The sequence below is a fragment of the Porites lutea genome, chromosome 1 (genome assembly GCF_958299795.1).
Source record: "Porites lutea chromosome 1, jaPorLute2.1, whole genome shotgun sequence".
Lineage (NCBI taxonomy): Eukaryota > Metazoa > Cnidaria > Anthozoa > Scleractinia > Poritidae > Porites > Porites lutea.
In genome coordinates this window covers 55,192,550-55,209,744 of record NC_133201.1, presented here as the reverse complement: position 1 = coordinate 55,209,744, position 17,195 = coordinate 55,192,550, and the positions used below count along the sequence as shown (strand labels likewise).

At 41.2% G+C, this 17,195-nt stretch overlaps 2 protein-coding genes across 2 annotated transcripts in view; one reads left to right on the top strand and one right to left on the bottom strand.

The window, feature by feature from the left end:
- LOC140922259 (ribosome production factor 2 homolog) overlaps positions 1–17,195 on the top strand; it is a 368,864-nt gene that overhangs the window by 112,853 nt on the left and 238,816 nt on the right. The window lies entirely within an intron of this gene.
- On the bottom strand, positions 425–3,190 carry LOC140922112 (uncharacterized). Its single transcript, XM_073372135.1, has one exon. It carries the CDS (start codon positions 3,000–3,002, stop codon positions 2,160–2,162), a length of 843 nt encoding a protein of 280 aa, XP_073228236.1. The 5' UTR covers positions 3,003–3,190; the 3' UTR covers positions 425–2,159.

The following is a 17,195-nucleotide window of genomic DNA, read 5'->3' as shown; positions in this document are numbered from 1 at the left end:
CTACACCCCTGTATAAGTTAAGGCGTCACATAGATTTAATAGATGTCATTTCTTGAGTCTAGGTCTTCAGTTTTATATCATCTAGTCAAAAAAGGAAACATACAATTTCATAGCCCTGGGTGGGATATCTTTGAAATTTTATCAGTCGCAGAATTAGGGCACTGCACCTGCTTTGGCCACTGGTGGTTAGGATGGGGTATCTCTGAAAAGTAATCACTGGCAGAATCACTGCACTAAGGTTGCACATCTCTGAAAAACAGGGCGTTCCTGAACCATAACTGACGTGAAATCGTATTATTGCAAGGGGATTGTCGCACGAACTGCAGTTATGACTATATAAACAGACTAGCATTTAGAATTTTTTTTCACAGCGTTTTATTCAAATCGTAAGCGTGGGACGTTTTGTACTCGGTCACAACTTACATGAAGATATTTTTCCCAATTATCCAGTGTTTAAAAGAGGAGTTTTGCAGCTGTTACACAAAACCCCATCGATGTGTCCGCGCGCAAGCCAAAACACGAAACAATAATCACTCATGGACCACAAACCGCGCAAAATTGTGAATGATCTGCGACTTATTAGCCTTGAGACCAATCTCGCATATTACAAAGAAGACTTTGTCTTATCTGCACTCCACAAAGATAAAACAGATGACTAAGACGATGGTAATTTTTAAAAGAGGCGCCATTTTTCTTTGCTGCATTCGCTGCGATCCAATACCACCACAAACTTCCGTCCAGCGGCTTGCGCATACTCGCAACGTTACCACTTGCTGTTGGTTGCCATACCTGTTGATTGAGTTATTTTACATTAGTATGCCTGGTCGGGCGTACAGTCACGTGATTACCAAAATTTATCGGATGGTTAGATCACCACATTTTCTTAGGTATAGGGCTACGCTCGCGCGCTCGCGTGGAGCTTTGCTACAAACATCAAATAGGAGTTGCCATCCATGGAGTTGTATTTTTGTTCCGTTCTTTCCATGATTTCAGGCAGTAATTTGGCTATTTCTTCTTCGCAAAACGTGTGAAATTTTCCGGCATTTTTCTCCAGCTCTGTCAAAACAGCTGAGCTTACGAAACCTTGTCCCCAGGGCTTCTCGGTTGCCACCCACTTTTTCTGTTGATATCCTGTACTTTTTTACGTCATGTTACTGGATATCGCAATCGTCTTCCAAATTTGGTCAACGCTTGCTGGTTATTAAAGAATTAGCCGTGGGACTTGAGCCAATCAGAGGAGGTGATGCGAGCTCTTTTACCGGATCTCAGAGCAGTAAGCCACTCTCCACAGAACCCAAATCGAAGGTATACGCATTGTACAAAGCGTTTTAACATCTGAATTCGAAGCCATCATGGGAAGGTATCTAGGCCCCAGAAGAGCTAAACGAAGCCACATTTTTGTCCAAACGGTGTTGTCTAACTCAATTATTGCCGATCTAGTGATATGATCCTAGAAAGGCGTCAAATTGTTTTTTATACAATTCTACACGTTTTGCAGTTCTGGATGTTCCGCTTATTGTTGTCATTTCCGTGTCTTAAATACCCCACAGTCTCATCTGACATTTGTGAACGACTACTAGATTGTTACATACCCATTGTGTTTCTGAATGTTTTGATTTTTAATGAACTATTCTGTTTTTCGTTTAGTTTTACGTATTTTTTTCACTTTTATTATCAAATGCACCCGAACGATAAGTATTAAATTTTGTACAATTATATCTCTACTTGTTTTAAATGGTTATTATTTTCCTGTGGCTCACCCAGGTAATTTAAAACCGCAGTATTTCCAATTCACAATTTTTTATGTTATATTTACATTATTCCCAGTGTGAAATGGTGAACAAATTGAAAACGATGCAAACTGTTTGAAATGCAGGTGCCTGTATTAATGATCACCAATTTCCCTTCTTTTCCATATTTTAAAAGTTTCTCAACGTCATTATTGCATTTTGACTAATCTGAGATATCGTTTCTTTTTTTTTTTCCGCTGCTTAATCTCCTGGAAATCGTTTATGACGGTTGTAATCTCCCTGCCACTATACAGACTATATTTATTATGTATAGAATAAACGAAAAATTTTAAACGTCTCGAATTTCAGATTGTGGAGACGTCGTTTCTATTGCCTTCCGTTTTTAACAACTAGACAATTAAAAAAAAGTTATTCAAAATTTGACGGCTGAAAAGTTGATGCTCTTTTCATCGTGCGGTCACTCAAAGGGTGAATAAATTCATTTTCTTCTTCGGGGACAAAACAATCATCTGGTTCCACTTTCACATCGATAGTAGACGTTTCGTCTTGTTTACCTAAATCCATTCTTTGCAAAAAACGCTCGACTTTACAAGCCACTTCCTCGAGCTCGCCTTCGTTAATGACCGCGCTTCCCCTTCTTGGTGAACCTCGCGGGCTTGATGAATTTGGAGTGAGACAACCACGGGGCGATTTACTTTCATTACAGCTACCTCTCCGAGCACTAGAACTCTCTCTTGTTAGATCAGCAGCAACAAGCGATCCGCCAGCACTGATAGGTGGTAACGACTGCCTTCGAGGTTGACTCAATGGTGGCAGTAAAAACTGCGAAGTTGGGCTTAAAGGACGAGTCGGACTAAGTGCTGCACGCTCCCTTAGTAATCCTACATCCGTATTTCCTTCAGAAGAAATTCTTCGCCTGTTGGCGGCAGGGGATAGTTTATCGTTGTCCGATAAATTGCGGGAAGAAGTCGAAGTAGACAATAAAACTTGCGGCGTGCTATATCTTCGTGGCAAGCGAGGGCTTAGTCTCCTTGTACCTTCACCCAATGAATCTGGGGCAGACAACCGAGTTTTCATACTATTTTCAACGTCAGCCAGTTCTTTTTGAAGCTTCTTTTTCTCGCGATCTATTTCCTTCCCAATTGAATCTCTGTGAAAGTTTATTGAGTCCAGCTGTATCTTAAGTTTCCTATCCGCCATTGAATTCATGAACATTGTCTTATCTGCGTATTCAGTTCTTTGGTACGCCATGTTTCTTTGCTGTTATTTTCTAACAGTGTAAGTCCTTCATCCACGCTATAATTTCCTTGTCGCTAAGCGTTGCTTTTTTCTTGGTTGCTGACTGCAGGCGATGATGTGCAGGGATGACAATTATGCAAATGGCTTCACTATATGCAGGAAGATTTTCTTTTTGAAGTGTGCACCTGCCGCAAAATAAATTACCTTCAAGATAAGACGTGTCATTTAATAGAAACAATTAACAACTCCCCTTGTACAGACTTAGAGCGAATATGAGTGGAGGGCATTACCAATATCTTTTCTTTTGGAAGTCAAAGAGTTGAAGTTTAACTGCGCGAAAAAATACACAAAATAATTCGCAGCCTGAAAATTCACTTTAGCAACCGGGTAATTGAAGGAATATTTAAACAGGAAGGTTTCGACGTTCGAGTTGTAAACATGAACCCAAAAATATGACGGACTGCTTCCATTTTAATCACACGGTAAATACGAAGGCACAGTTTCTCGGAAGCATTTTGGTCGATTTGGCAAGAAAGCCATTAATGCGACGTAATTAAATGTCGCCCTTTCGACGAGCCAGTCGAGAGGGACAAGCCTTGGTATCTTGAAATGTTCGCTTATCAGGCAAAAGAGATCTTAAAAGTGCCCGGCAATTTTAATTTACTGGCCGACCAATAAACAATTTTATCTAATCAAACACATACAAAATGGGAGAACGTCTGTTAGTGCAGTAAATTAGGTGTTGAAATGAAGGAATTATACAATTAAGCTTCAACAAAATACGTAGTAACTATTGTTATGTATTCGTCACCAGTAATTTCAAAAGAAATGAGCCCTAGATTTTGATGTTAAGAACTCACGAAAAATTAATTATCTCACATGATGCCTGTCTTTATTAATTTTTGTCATTATTATTATTTTTTAAATTTTATTTCGATACATGACTTAATTTCCCCCTCAATATCCCCTCCTCTTCTTCATAGTTTAAGTGCCATCGGAGCACGAAAGCCCTGGTAATCCTTAACTGGTGTAAGTCACTTTATCAACTCAAAGCGTTCTCAATCAGGAAATGATCCTTTCACGTTCTGTCACCTTTAGTGGACGCGGTTTAGAGAACTCCGCTTCTTATTGGTGTAAAGAACGACGGAAATGTTTGATTGATTGATTGTTTGATTGCTCGAGAACTATTTGACGTTCTCGATATTGCCGCCGTGGTCGTTGCTAAAGCTCCCTGGAGACCCCTGTGCGAAGGTTGATGTCCTCCAGTCCTAAAGCCCACGTGGCTCTCAAATTATTTTCCAGGGTCTCTCTTCACTGCTGTCCTTAACAAGTTTTTGGCGAGGTTGCTTTGCTCTTACCCGGCGCGCGAGTTATTGTGGGAAAGATACATGGTCATGTCACCATCGACCCAGGTTCCTTTGAAGTCCAGTACAGTTGCAGCCGACTTGCGGTATTTTGAATCTGCGCTAACTCGGATCAAAATGATTTCCGGCTCTGGATTGTCACATATTCAACTCGAACTCTCAATAACTCAAAACTTCACGCTAACTCGAACCAAAATCGATTTTCCCCGGATTTCTGTCATACATATCCGCTCTACACTGCGTGCATCCTGGATATACTGGAAAACCGTGACCCACACAATTCGGTACAGAAGACGGAATATCTTCACTGCTGCCGAGCGACGTTGATAAACCAGATAAGTTCACTCACGGACCATTGCCTCCGGTCTACAAAGAACAAGCACGAAGAACCATCCTGACGTCCCTGTCTAAAGTCTACGAGAGGTTGATGTATGATCAGATCGTCCTGTACATTGTGTACAGTGTCTTCTTGTTGAATCTACCCTGGTTTCCACGAAACAACTAATGCTATTCTCCTCTTTTTAGCTCTCGAAGTGGCTGGAGACGCAGACTGGACCAGAAAGAGGTTGTAGCGGCTGTCTCTGTAGACCACAGCAAGACATGCATTCGCTTCCATCAATCGCCATCTCCTCCTGGTCAAGCTTCATGCCCCTCGTCTGAAATCAGGCTAATGGAATCTTGAACGTCTTCAACGGGTCTTCTCGTCATTCCCTAAGGAAAAGCAGGAGCGCCTGGGAAAAGATATTTGTTCCTCAAGGATCTTTGCTTGGTCATTTACTCTTTATTAGTGACTTGAACTACTGTTTCCAATGTTCATTTCTTAGGCTGTGTGCAGATGACGAGACTGTGCCACTTCGTTTGCCTCTCCAGTTGTTTTTGAGTTCGTCAATGGGAACTTGAGGTTTTCGTTTCAGTTGTAGAGAGAGGATTTCCTTCAGGAACGTTTTGAGAAAAGGCTGTGGGCGTTGGTCACAGTATGGCAGGAATTCAAATTCTTGTATAGAAGTTAGCCTGCGAAAACATCGTTTCTCCTCGCTCTTCGCCGTCGGGGACGTTTCGCGAGGAGGAACGTGACGTTCCTCCGCGCGAAACGTCCCCATCGGCGAAGAGCGAGGAGAAACGGATGTTTTCACAGGCTATATAGAAGTCTGCTAAGGGATTACACCTGAAACTTTTTTCCCTTGGAAATGCACGATGTTTTAGATTCAAATTTGTCTAAGAAAAAAATCTGTATACGTCATTTATGGCCCGAATTTCAATTCTATCCTATCTTTCGAGAAAAGACAAGAGACAAACGTTTCCTAAACTTGAAATCCCAAGAAGACGATTATTATTTTTTAGTCACGACGCCAGTCCTCTGAAAGAAAGGGCTATAATTTAGGCCTGTAATGCTTTTACCGATATAGTTCAGTGACTATTGCAATCGGCAGGAATCCTCTTGCCAAGGTTTAGCAAGCTAATAGGAAGTTTTTTGAGCGACACACGTCAGCCGGAAGTGACAACCTCGTCCCCAGAGCTTTTCCCTCAAAAAATGGGTGGGAAACGCTCTGGGGACGAGGTTGCCGGAAGTGCGCCTTTTTCCGTAGGATGCCTGTGGCACTCCCACGGTAAAAATCCGGTTCGGTTGTACCCAACTTTGCAAAGCCAGCCAATAGGATTGCCTAAAATCTTTATCGATTAGCTCTTCTTCCAAGCCGACCAATCAGATTGTACAAAATCTGTATCGATTTTTAATCGATTTGCTTCCTCTGAAGAACGTTGAAATCAGAACGTTCCTTGCCAAATTTGTCGCGCTAGAGTTTTCCCACTCGTGCTTTAGGATGGCTTGTTGACCAGCGAAATCCTTCGGGATACTGACAAGTCACGAAAGGCGACCTTAACCAAATTATTTCTTTCCTTCATGATTCCTGTTTGTTTAGGTCTAGCTCTTTCATAAGGTTTTAGTAGCGTCTGGTTGCGAGCCGTGATTTCCGATAGATTTTTCTATTCGGAGTTCGCCAGTTTTTGCCGAGCACAGCTAGAGTTCAGTTTTTTTTTTCTTATCGAAAACACGATGAGAGGTTAAAATCGCGTAAATTTCAACTCGTACCCTTGACGATTGGCGGTGAAATCGCGAAAATATTGTCCTCGTCGATCGACGACTCGCTTTCGGCATGGATTGGAGTTCTGGATGGGACACGGATCAGGAGTGGACCTTAGTAAACTTATTCTACCTTGGAATCAGGGATAATCATTGGAACTATGTTAACTTTGAGACCTTAATTTTAATTTTTAACCGTATCAAGAGCATCTTGGAATATTAAACTTTCATCTTGGATTAAAACATTGGAACTTTATCGAACTTTGTAACCCTGGGTTAGATCCTGGATAAAGCAAGCGGGTGTTTTGTTTTGTTTTGTTCCATTAACCTAAATCTACAATGTTTATTTCTCTTTGAAAAAGTTATCTGTGGCAACTTACTACCAAGATATGATGTATCTTTATACATATAGTTCCTGTTCAGGTTAATCAGAGAGCATTATGCGCATGTTCTCCATTACTTGTTTCCGTTAACATTCCAATTTAAGTTACGGGTAAACCTTGTTTTGATGCAAAATAACTTCTTTTTCTTATACAAATCGTGCTATGAAAATAACTACATAGCGATAGAACAAAACAAGATCAACTCCATCCTTGCGACCACTGACAACTATAAATTTAGCTTGCGTAGCAGGTGTCGAAAGGGGCAGGGGATAAGGAGGAAGCAAAAAGGGGATGTGGATTGGGGAGAAATAGTAGCCTGCCACGCAGGCTACTATAAATTCAGTCATAAGCACATTAAACCAACCCATACAGGTAACCTACTCATCGATGCTCATAACATGACACATCTTTCCGGTTTCCCTAATTTTTCCAAATTCAGATAGAACGCCATTATTCTTCCATAGACCAACGCATCCCACGGAAACGACTTTAGGCGTCTTGTTCTATTTTAAATTGCCTTAACGCTACCTATTGCTAGTCTGCTACACAGCCGTTTTTAGTGTCGTCACGCAACGAGGAGAGAAGAGGGGAGGAGCGTTGCGCGACGACACTACAAACGGCTGTGTAAAAGACTACCTATTGCTAAGAGCCTTTACCCCTATAGAGACGATTTGCTCAAAAATCTGTTCCAAATCACGGTTCAAGAGTGCAAAAAGTCCACTTCAAGTCGACGTGCGTAGCTCAAAAACGTCGCTGCTTAAACTCCGTATTAATAACAATAACGTATTTCCTGAGAGGGTGAAATTCAATTTGAATTTACGGAAATTTGGGCCGTTTAATCTGAGGCCCCGTCCCAGGTATGCGTCTTTGTTTGAGTGCGGAGATTTTTTTTCGCCGTTCTCAAAAAAATCCGCGTCAAAGTCAAACAGTGAGTCGTATCACGTGATACGACTCTGCACTTTGACTCTGTAGATGACTACCGCACGGGTTGTCGAAACGTCAGTCACTGTCAACAACAACAGTCCTATTCAGGACTACGTTTACCCGGACGATCAAACTCAACCTATTGAGTTAAAAAGCAAATGCTAGAAATATCATAAGACAAGCACATCTCACTCTCGTCTTCATTAACATGATACTAGTGAGTGTGAAAGGTCATGTCATGAACCGGCGCACATGTTTATAAACTCGCGCTCGCGGAGAAGCAAAGCTTGTTTTAACATGTGGTGTTGTCAAGCATTAAAGTTCGCTTTACGGCAGCCGAATTTTTCTTGTATTTATCATTTCATGGGCTTAAAATAATTTTTCTTTAATCATCTGACTTCTCTATTTTCTAAACTACTTCTCCATGAGGTTCCGTGAAGACCTCTCTCCTATTTCCTTTGTTGCTAGAAAAAGGTAGCCTGTGTACAGCCGCCCCTTCCCTCTTGAGGGAAGGGGCGGCTGTACACAGGCTAGGAAAAGGGAGTCCCTTTTACACCTGCAGCAAAGGCTGGTTTTCACTAGCAAAGAAGTCGTAGTGATAATCAGAAACGTAGAACTTTACGATCTAGTGAAGAAAACAGCGTTCTGATTCCGCTTACGACTCTGTCGTTTACAATCAAGTGAAAACTAAGTCGTCGGAGTCGCAAGCAGAAGCGAAGAATTAAACCAATTACAAAGCGTGGGAACGTGCATTTTGATTAGTGTAATACACCTTCGGCTTCTGCATCCGACTCCGTCAATCTGGTTTTCACTAGATCATAAGCGGAACTTAAGGGAAGGAGTCGTAAGCGGAGTGGGGAGAAAATGGAAACGTTGTGATTCTCTTACGACTCCAATCACGACTCCGATTTTTGATTGTTACTAGACTCCGACTCCGTCACTAGCGAAAACCAGCCTTAAAGGAGACGTCAGCAAGCAGGCTGGGTTTCCCATCGTTTTTACTTTGATTCTCCCAGAACGTGGGCCCGTCTTCACGAATCCGGACATTTTTGAAACCGCGTATGTGTTGAGCCGATTCGTGTGGACCAGGCCTTAAAGCACTCTGTAGAGAAGTTTAAAAAAGATCCGGTTTCGGTTTCGTGTGGACGAAATGCCGACTCGTGTAAAAAAAGAAAATATGTAGCCTGCATCGCAGACTATATGAACGTTCTATATACAACTATTTCGAGAAAGGTTGTCGGAAAAAGTGCACGCGACAATCCCGAAAGGTATTGTGGGTGGTTTTGAGTTCACTGTTCTTCAAAGAAATTTGAAAGAATGGCACAAGAGGCCATGGACGTATGTTTGCGAGTGCTAAAGGAAAGCAACAAAAGTAGGTTCGACAGCTAAAGTCGTTAGGAACAGTGTGTTGGTCATACCCCATATTACCTTTCGGGATCGTCGCATGCACATTTTTCCGACAACCTTTCTCGAAATAGCTGTAGAGTCTACTGTACGATGTGTGGGCTGGCTGCAACGTAGGTTAAAAAATATGCGGCGGTTTCAATGATATACGGTTTAGAGTGGTTTTCGTTTGAGTGTCGTAAAACCAAAACCAAAGTAATTACTCTGGCCAATCACATAGGACACAGACAATACATTGAACCAATCAAAACTCGAAGTAATTACATGTGGCTGACGCAAAGCGCGGGAAAATGCATGCGAGCGCGTCACAATTGGCTTTGGTTTTACTTCTGATTGGATGAAAAGGTGGCGCGAATCTTTTAAGCCAATCCCATCGTGTAGAAAGTGCAAAACCAATTACTTTTCGACACTCAAATGAAAACCGCTCTAATGTGAACATGGCCTTATAGACCTTTTTAGCTTGTATGTCTGCTTTTCCTTTTCAGGCCACGTAATGTTCTCAAGGGGAATTTGCCTTAAATTGTGTCGTTCATAAGTTAGGTACACATATGCGCGTCAGGCACGTGGATAGGAAGACGTTTGAAAGAAACAGTTTTCTCGGGGAACATCACATGCTCTGAAATGGGAAAACAAAACGTGCAAACTAAAAGGTCTATTCCTCATTCAAGGTTGCTTGTAGGCTATTAGTATTACCACACATGACTTGCTAGTACTGCCATTTCAGGGGTAAACTGGATCAGGGCTAAGGAAGGTTTACGGTCATCTCGCCGGCAATGTAATTGCCACCAAGAAGTCGACTTGCATGCCACCAACGAATAACTCTGAAATAATTGACACAGTTTAATACCTAGGATTTTGGAACCTAAGATTTGTACTTTTTCTTTAAACTTATTCGAATTTAAAGTCGACGCATGCAAGTACTAATAAGTACTAGGTACTAGGTTCTGTGAATGTAGACTTTAACATTTGAGAGATTGAAAAACTGACAGAAACGTTTCACAACCACTAGTCATTTTTTTGAAATATGAAAGTAACGGTTAAGAAATTTCCGTTCATGAAGGTTCAAAACTATGCTAAGCTAAGTTCTATTCTTGGTGGCGAGGTGAACAGATACCCTAAGGAATCAAAAAGGAACTGTAAAATATAGCAGATAATTGTCTCGATCTCTCTTCCGAGGCCAGGACTCAGTTTTACATGCACCATACATGTAGCACCCTGCTGTCATATGGTTAATAGCCGACACTACCAAAATACTAGTGCATTTTTATTTCCAGCCAGTCTTCTTTGACGTCTTGAACATTCCCCCAGCTGCTTCATGCACTCGAAGGTGACAATCATGGACATAAGAAAGCCCGGGAGGGGGAGGGGGGAGGGGGGCAGATAGTGATTTCATTTTTATTTTTCACTTTTCGGTTTTTATTTTTTACGTTTCCGTTTCCGTTTTTGTTTTTTACTTTTCAGCTTTTGTTTTAAAAGTTTTGATTTTCAATTCGTCATTTTCCTTTTCGGTTTTGGTTTTGGTTTCATGCTTTGCTGGAGGATCAATATGGCGGATCAACGTGTCTGTTCGGCGGAGTGCGGCTTTGTTGACGATGTTAGCCCAGGTAAATTATCTGTTTTTACCTCCATTGATTGCTCTGAATCATAAATTGTATTTTTTTTCAAGGCATCTTTTAATTCGTCTATTAAAGTTATGGAAATCGCGTTAATCGACTGGATCATCAAAACCCTTTTTCTTTGTTACGCCAGCGATAGCATTTCCTGAGGGCGAGACCTAAATGCCCACCCACATACAGACTCGCGGTAACTGAAAAGCTGATAAGCGCTGACCCAGAATTAAAATTCTAATTTAAGGCCGTTTTTACCTTCCTTTAGATTTCTTCTTTTGGGGGATAATTTTGTGTTGCCATAACTGGATCTCGGCGGAGTACTGGGGTCAACAAAATTGCAAAAGCTCCAGCAGTGGCGGATCCAGGGGAGCCCCCCCCCCCCCCCCCCCCATTTTTAGACCAAACTAGGGCCGAAGATCCAAAAAAATTTTTTTTTTTTTTTGAGACTGCCGCCCCCTCCCTTGTCTCAAGGTCTGGATCCGGCAGTGTCCAGTTACACGTTCTTAGACAAGAAAGCGAACTGCGAAGTTATATGCAAGAACCACTTAGATAAACCAGCTGAGAGGAGGAGCTGGATCGTGGTATTATAAATAAACCCTTTAGGTCCCAAGAGTGACCAACATCAATTTTCTCCTAACAACATCAGCAGATCATCAAGAGTAAAGAGTAATGCTTTGATCTTAAACCAAATTCTCTCAACTATTCTTAAAAGAAATGTATGGAGATCAGTCTGGAGAATTTGTATGTGGATCGTGTGGTTTGAAGGGTTAAAAGCAGGGTTGAACGGACGGCTATGGATGGGTAGTTAATTTGCCCAATATTTCGGTTAGGCAAAACTGACCTTCATCAAGGGCTGGCTAGGGAACTTTTCTGGGGTTTTTCTATCCTTTGATAAAGGTTACTTTTGTATTACCAAAATATTGGGGAAATAAATCCCACTTCCACTGGCTGTCAGCCTTGCCTCTGATTTGAAGTTTTAGACAAGAAAGTGTTGCTTTTAATTCGGCTTTACTAAGTAACCTGGATTAAACTTAACCATCTTCTAAGATTTCACCGCTTCTGCTTGAGTTACCTGTGCAACCTTGTCTCCAGGGCTTTTCGTTCTCCAAAATGGCGGCGAAAAGCGCTGTCACAGCGTTTTGGGCATCCCCGCGTTTTGGGCATCCCCATTCCCATATCCCTAGCGTTTTGGGCATCCCCGGTGGGGGATGCCCAAAACGCTGATCGCTTCGACTTTGCCTAAATTATTTCAGACTGGGGAAAAGTCGGAATTGTTAATCACGAATTTACGGCTGAATAGTGTAGATGCATGTTAGAATTATATCGTCTGACACTTTTCGCCGGGTTTCTTGCGAGAAAAAAACTCATATGCAGTAAACGTTGGCTCAAAACATGACGAAACTAAAATTTACAACCGCATAACATCGCTTCGCTGTACAACGCTTCATTGTTTGCAAAGCTTCAATTTTATTTAATAGAACTGTTTAAAAGCGAGCAATGCCGCAATCGTCGGCAGCTGCGATCGTCTGATTCCAAACAGCCAAAAACAAGAATACTAAACAAAGCAATCAAAAGACAAACATGAATAAAACTGCGTTTTGCGGTGTTCAGTTCATAGTATGCATGACATTTGAGGCCTGTACAACTTAACCCCGCAGCGCTACTTGACACACGAAAGGTTGTCACACAATTTATACAGGGGCCTCTTGCACCTGCGTACGGGACAGAAGAAATCTGTTGCCGTTTTGAGATGTAGTAGGGGCTTCTATTAAATCAATTCCGACCAAGTACCACACCTTGGGAACAACCTTCACTGGGTGCAAAAGTATTATCGCGGCCGGCGTGTCCAGAGAAAGGAGCAGAGTGCCACTCTTTGAAGACCCTCGCTTTCTTTTCCTCGGTGATAACAAGTCGTCGAAGCGCTGTGCCATCCTTCTCCTTGGCCACGTAGAACAAGGACTCCAATTTTGAGTCATACTCGAACGTTTTGGCAAATTTTCGCAGAGTCGTTTTTTGCTATGTAAAGCGTTCCGGATAGGCCTTCTTTTTAAGATACTGGAAACGATTTCTATATTTAGCGGAAGCCATCTCTAAAACGTTTTCGATTTTCCCGCGAAATCCAGCATTTTTTTGGAGGGGATGACCAAAACACTAGGGATTTGGGCATCCCGGGAGGGTACCGGGGGATGCCCAAAACGCTGCAGTAATATTAGAAGGGGATGCCCAAAACGCTAGGGATTTGGGAATGGAGATGCCCAAAACGCGGGGATGCCCAAAACTCTGTGACAGCGCCAACAGTAAAACTAGAATAGCCTGGGGCGAAGTTGATCATTATCAAGTCAAATGTCTCTTGGGATGAGGGTTACAACAGCCATGGCCCCCACGAAGGGGCATACAGTGTCTGCCATTACGCACGTGAGCGAGTGAGGAAAATGCCTAGCCTGAATTTCATCCAATTACTTCGAGTCGTTATTACTCCCTCAGAGGGGAGAAAACGACTCGAAGCAATCGGATGAATTTCAGGCTAGAAAATGCCCAGGTTTAAAGTTAAAGCGCTAAAAGAGAATAACGCAGTGGCTGTAAAAAGTGAAATAATTTTCCTAAGAAAATACAGTCATTCCCCCGATTTTGCCACAGGCGATCACGAAAATGATGTTGCTATTTGTTACTTGCTGAAGTCGGTGAACGTCTGATTACGATTTGTGAGACGGGGCTAGGGTGATTCAGCATACTGTGCGTATTTGGAATGTTCCCTATTGCTTCCCCCCGCCGCGGATACAAGTTTCGCACATTTTAGCGACTTTACAGCGGCGCTCGAACGTGTTGTTCTTGAAGAGAAATCGAAATTCTTTATCCAGGTAGCGTGTATTCTATCTTTCTTTAAGATTCAGCAACAAAAACATTGACTATCTCGTTTCCTGCTTTCACAGTTTTGCTTTTTTTAAACCTTTTTCCCCCTCCAAATTTCGTTAGTTTGCTGTTTGTTCCCTCTTTCTCTCATCTTCCACACCCCCGCGCACCCGCATTTTAGTAAATATCCAACAAACTTTTTTTTCAAGGGGAAGCAAAGAATTGGCATGAAGCTACACGGTGTAGCTTCAGGATTCGGTCTTTTGAAAGAGGGGCAGCTCAAATGTTTTTATTCCTCATGGTTTTTTTGCTGATGCAAAAACCGCAAGCTTTATTTTTGTTCTGATTCAATTTCGATACCGGAAATTGAAGCACAAGACCCCAGAAATATTAACTGATAACGATTGCGCCCTGCAAGCCAATCAAGAATTTTTGATAAACGTGAAATCGAACCCAGTTTGCTAAGGCACTACAAAACCTACTATTAGTATCAAGACAAGACGTTAAATTAGACCGCGTTTTGCTGAAACGGTCTGAATTGTGAACAATTTCTAGTCGTGCGATTCATGTGAAAGTACTATTTGGCAGGAAAGGGAAAAACACGAATTTAAAAGGGTTCTTTATTCACCTGATGTGAAGTGTCATTACTTTTAATTACGGCTTATGCTAATATTTTGACTTTTCTCAACGTTTTCTAGAACCCTACACACCGATCATAAGTAAACAGACGTTCGTGTACGTACTTGTTTTTTTGATTTTTGCTCTCTGCGTATCAGTTTGATCAAACTTTCTCTATGCGAATATAAATGTTTCCATTTTAACCGGTACTCGGAGAACTTCAGGGCTTTTTCTGATTACCATCAAAAGGCACTTGCTCCACAAGATCTAACATCATATGTATACTGTATTAAAATAGTTTTGAGTTATTTTAAGCATACCAGTGAATCAATAGTATACAAGTCAAATATTGTTATAACCTTGGTAATATGCCAAAAAAAAGTGGAGGAACCGTTGTGAAAAAAAAATTAAGGCATGACATTTTTATTTTTCTATAATTGGGAGCTTATCTAATACCTGGTGTGGCCCCGAGGCTGAGGAAACAATTTAATCACTAAACCTTGTGCTTATCGATGTTGCTGAAAGCCGTTTTGAATTTAGAAAGAGCCAGAACGCAAAAAAAAGGAATCAATCAAACATAAAACGTCTTCAGAGACTTTAGAATCCAAGACTAGAGATAAGTTGTTACATGTCAACATTGATGTCTGAATCCGCTCTGGTACACATTCTGCCGGTTTTTGAGATGTCGAGCGATCAATTCTCTTCTATCGTCAAAAATTAACGAGGGATTTGTTGCTATGGGAAATTATCTCTTCTTGAAAAATGTTTTAAAAAGTGAAAGTTGAAACACTAAAAATCCACCCTCTCGAGCATGTTATCGAAACTGAATTTAGGGAAAAATACCTAACCGTGGAGAAACCGAAGGAGCTATTGAATAAAATAATCTAGTTGCTGAAGGATTCTTAAACGCTTTGTACCATTTGCCTTAAATACCTTTTATTCCAATTTAGTAAGCTATTTACAGTGACGATTTCTTCCATCAACGTAGTTTTATTTACATTTGACATGTTGGATCCATATGAGCCAGTTTATCCGGCTTCAAACCAAAGCAGATAAATTTCTCGAAATTAGCTACGCTAAAAATACCACGGTTGTTAGGAACCGAGACCTGGACAGCGTTGGAAATTTCTTTAACTTAAAACAAACATAAATTTAAAAACATTTCTTAAGAAAGGAACTCATCTTGTTTCCTCCTGTACCTACAAAGAGTTTCAGATAATCGTGGCTTTCATAAAGGACAAGCGTATTTATCTTTCTGCTCCGGCTTCATCGGCACGAAAGGTTTAAATAAACTGAAACCATACTCGAAACAAAGCAGTTTCTTTTTCCAAGAAGTTACTTTGAATGCCAGCTTAGTTTTTGTTTGCTTCATGCACTTGGGTTAAGGCCCCTGAATTTACAATGCCCACTCCACTCATTTCTCTTTTTTGTTGTCCGCATTCGGCATTTCGAAACTGAGAAACGTTTAAACTGAGCACTGATTTACGGATGAGAAACAATTTGCGGATTTGAACAGCAATGTGTAGCGGCCCGTCTGCGAAGGTCGAAGAATCCCAGCGCATTGAGTCGCGGGTCAGAGCTGTATCGTGAGTACACAGTTTGCTCGCTCCATGGTATAGTCATATCTGTGGCAGCTACGTTGTTGAATGGGGTCGTTGAACCATACACATTATAGTAAGCTTGTTCATATTGTTTTTTGAACAGTGCTGCATCTTCTTCCCCTCGTGCATATTCATTCAAAACGGCTGGAGTTAATACGATGGAGTTTCTTCTCCTTTGTCTTACGATCGGTTCGGAGTTGCTTCTCGCCCGTCCACACTGGACCGTTGTTTCATTCATTTCCGAAATACTGTTGCAAACCATTTCCCGCGAATGCGCGGATAATTTCGAGTTCTTGTTGGAAGATCACTGGCGAAAGCTGTTTGTGCAGATATAAAATAATGCCTTGAACGTGTAAAGTCTTGTTTAGAGACAAATTTTTTCTCGTACACTCGGTGAACTTGCCTTCCTTGTTTAAACTCCTTTTACCACTGATGCCGCCTTTGTCCCTGGTGTACTCTGCTCATCTATGCAACAGAATTAAAGGATTATGATTATTATAGAAACTGTGATGCACTCATAATCTTGTGGCTTTTCTAAATTTAGCTACCTATTCAGATGAGCTAGACTTTCAGTATTGTTTGCTTACTGAAAAGGTCAGTTAAAAATAGATTTATACAGCTCCGCCTCTGAAAAATAAATTCTAAACTCTCGCGGCAATGTACTTGTAAACCACAACACCTCCTACAGGTTTAGATAAAGCAAGATTTCTAGTCACTGATAAGGTGCTTACCCAGTCAAAACTTTGAGGCTTTTGTAGAAAAATAACGACGTAAAAAATCTTAATTTATTCATTCATTTCACAATGTTATCAAGCCACGCTTGTTTCATTATTTATTCCGCGAGAGAGAAGAATAATAAGGCGACACTTCTATTTTTAGCTGCAGCTAAATCCCTTAAACAAAAGAACGCTTTTCGTTACCTGGCGACGCGGTATTAGCGAGTTTAGCAAGTAGTCCCTCACAACCCTCGCACTTTAAAATCGTGTTAAAAAAAGAAATTTTAACTCTTTTTGCCGCTCCGATATACAAAATTATTTATAGTTCTTCAGAAATACAAAAAAAATGCTTGCGGTGAAACTTTCCTTTCATTTTCAGCGTGTGTCAATAAGAAAAACAATTAAAGCACTAATGCTTTGACAAGTCAGCTGGCCGCGAGAGCTCATTCAGCTGCTCTCGCGTGTTCTTTACCAATATTTGAACTATTGGCAACTGATAATAATTCATACATATTTTTTTGCTTTATTTTTTGTTTTTTGGGTTTTTTGTAACTTACCATTATTGTTTTGCTTAACATCCGGGGACTTTCAATCATACACGCTTTTTGAACAGCGTTTGAACTACTTTCATGGGGAAATTCATCATAAAAGCTCG

What these genes read in the sequence shown, in the direction of transcription:
- LOC140922112 (XM_073372135.1), bottom strand. Translation starts at nt 3,002, where the DNA reads ATGGCGTACCAAAGAACTGAATACGCAGATAAGACAATGTTCATGAAT.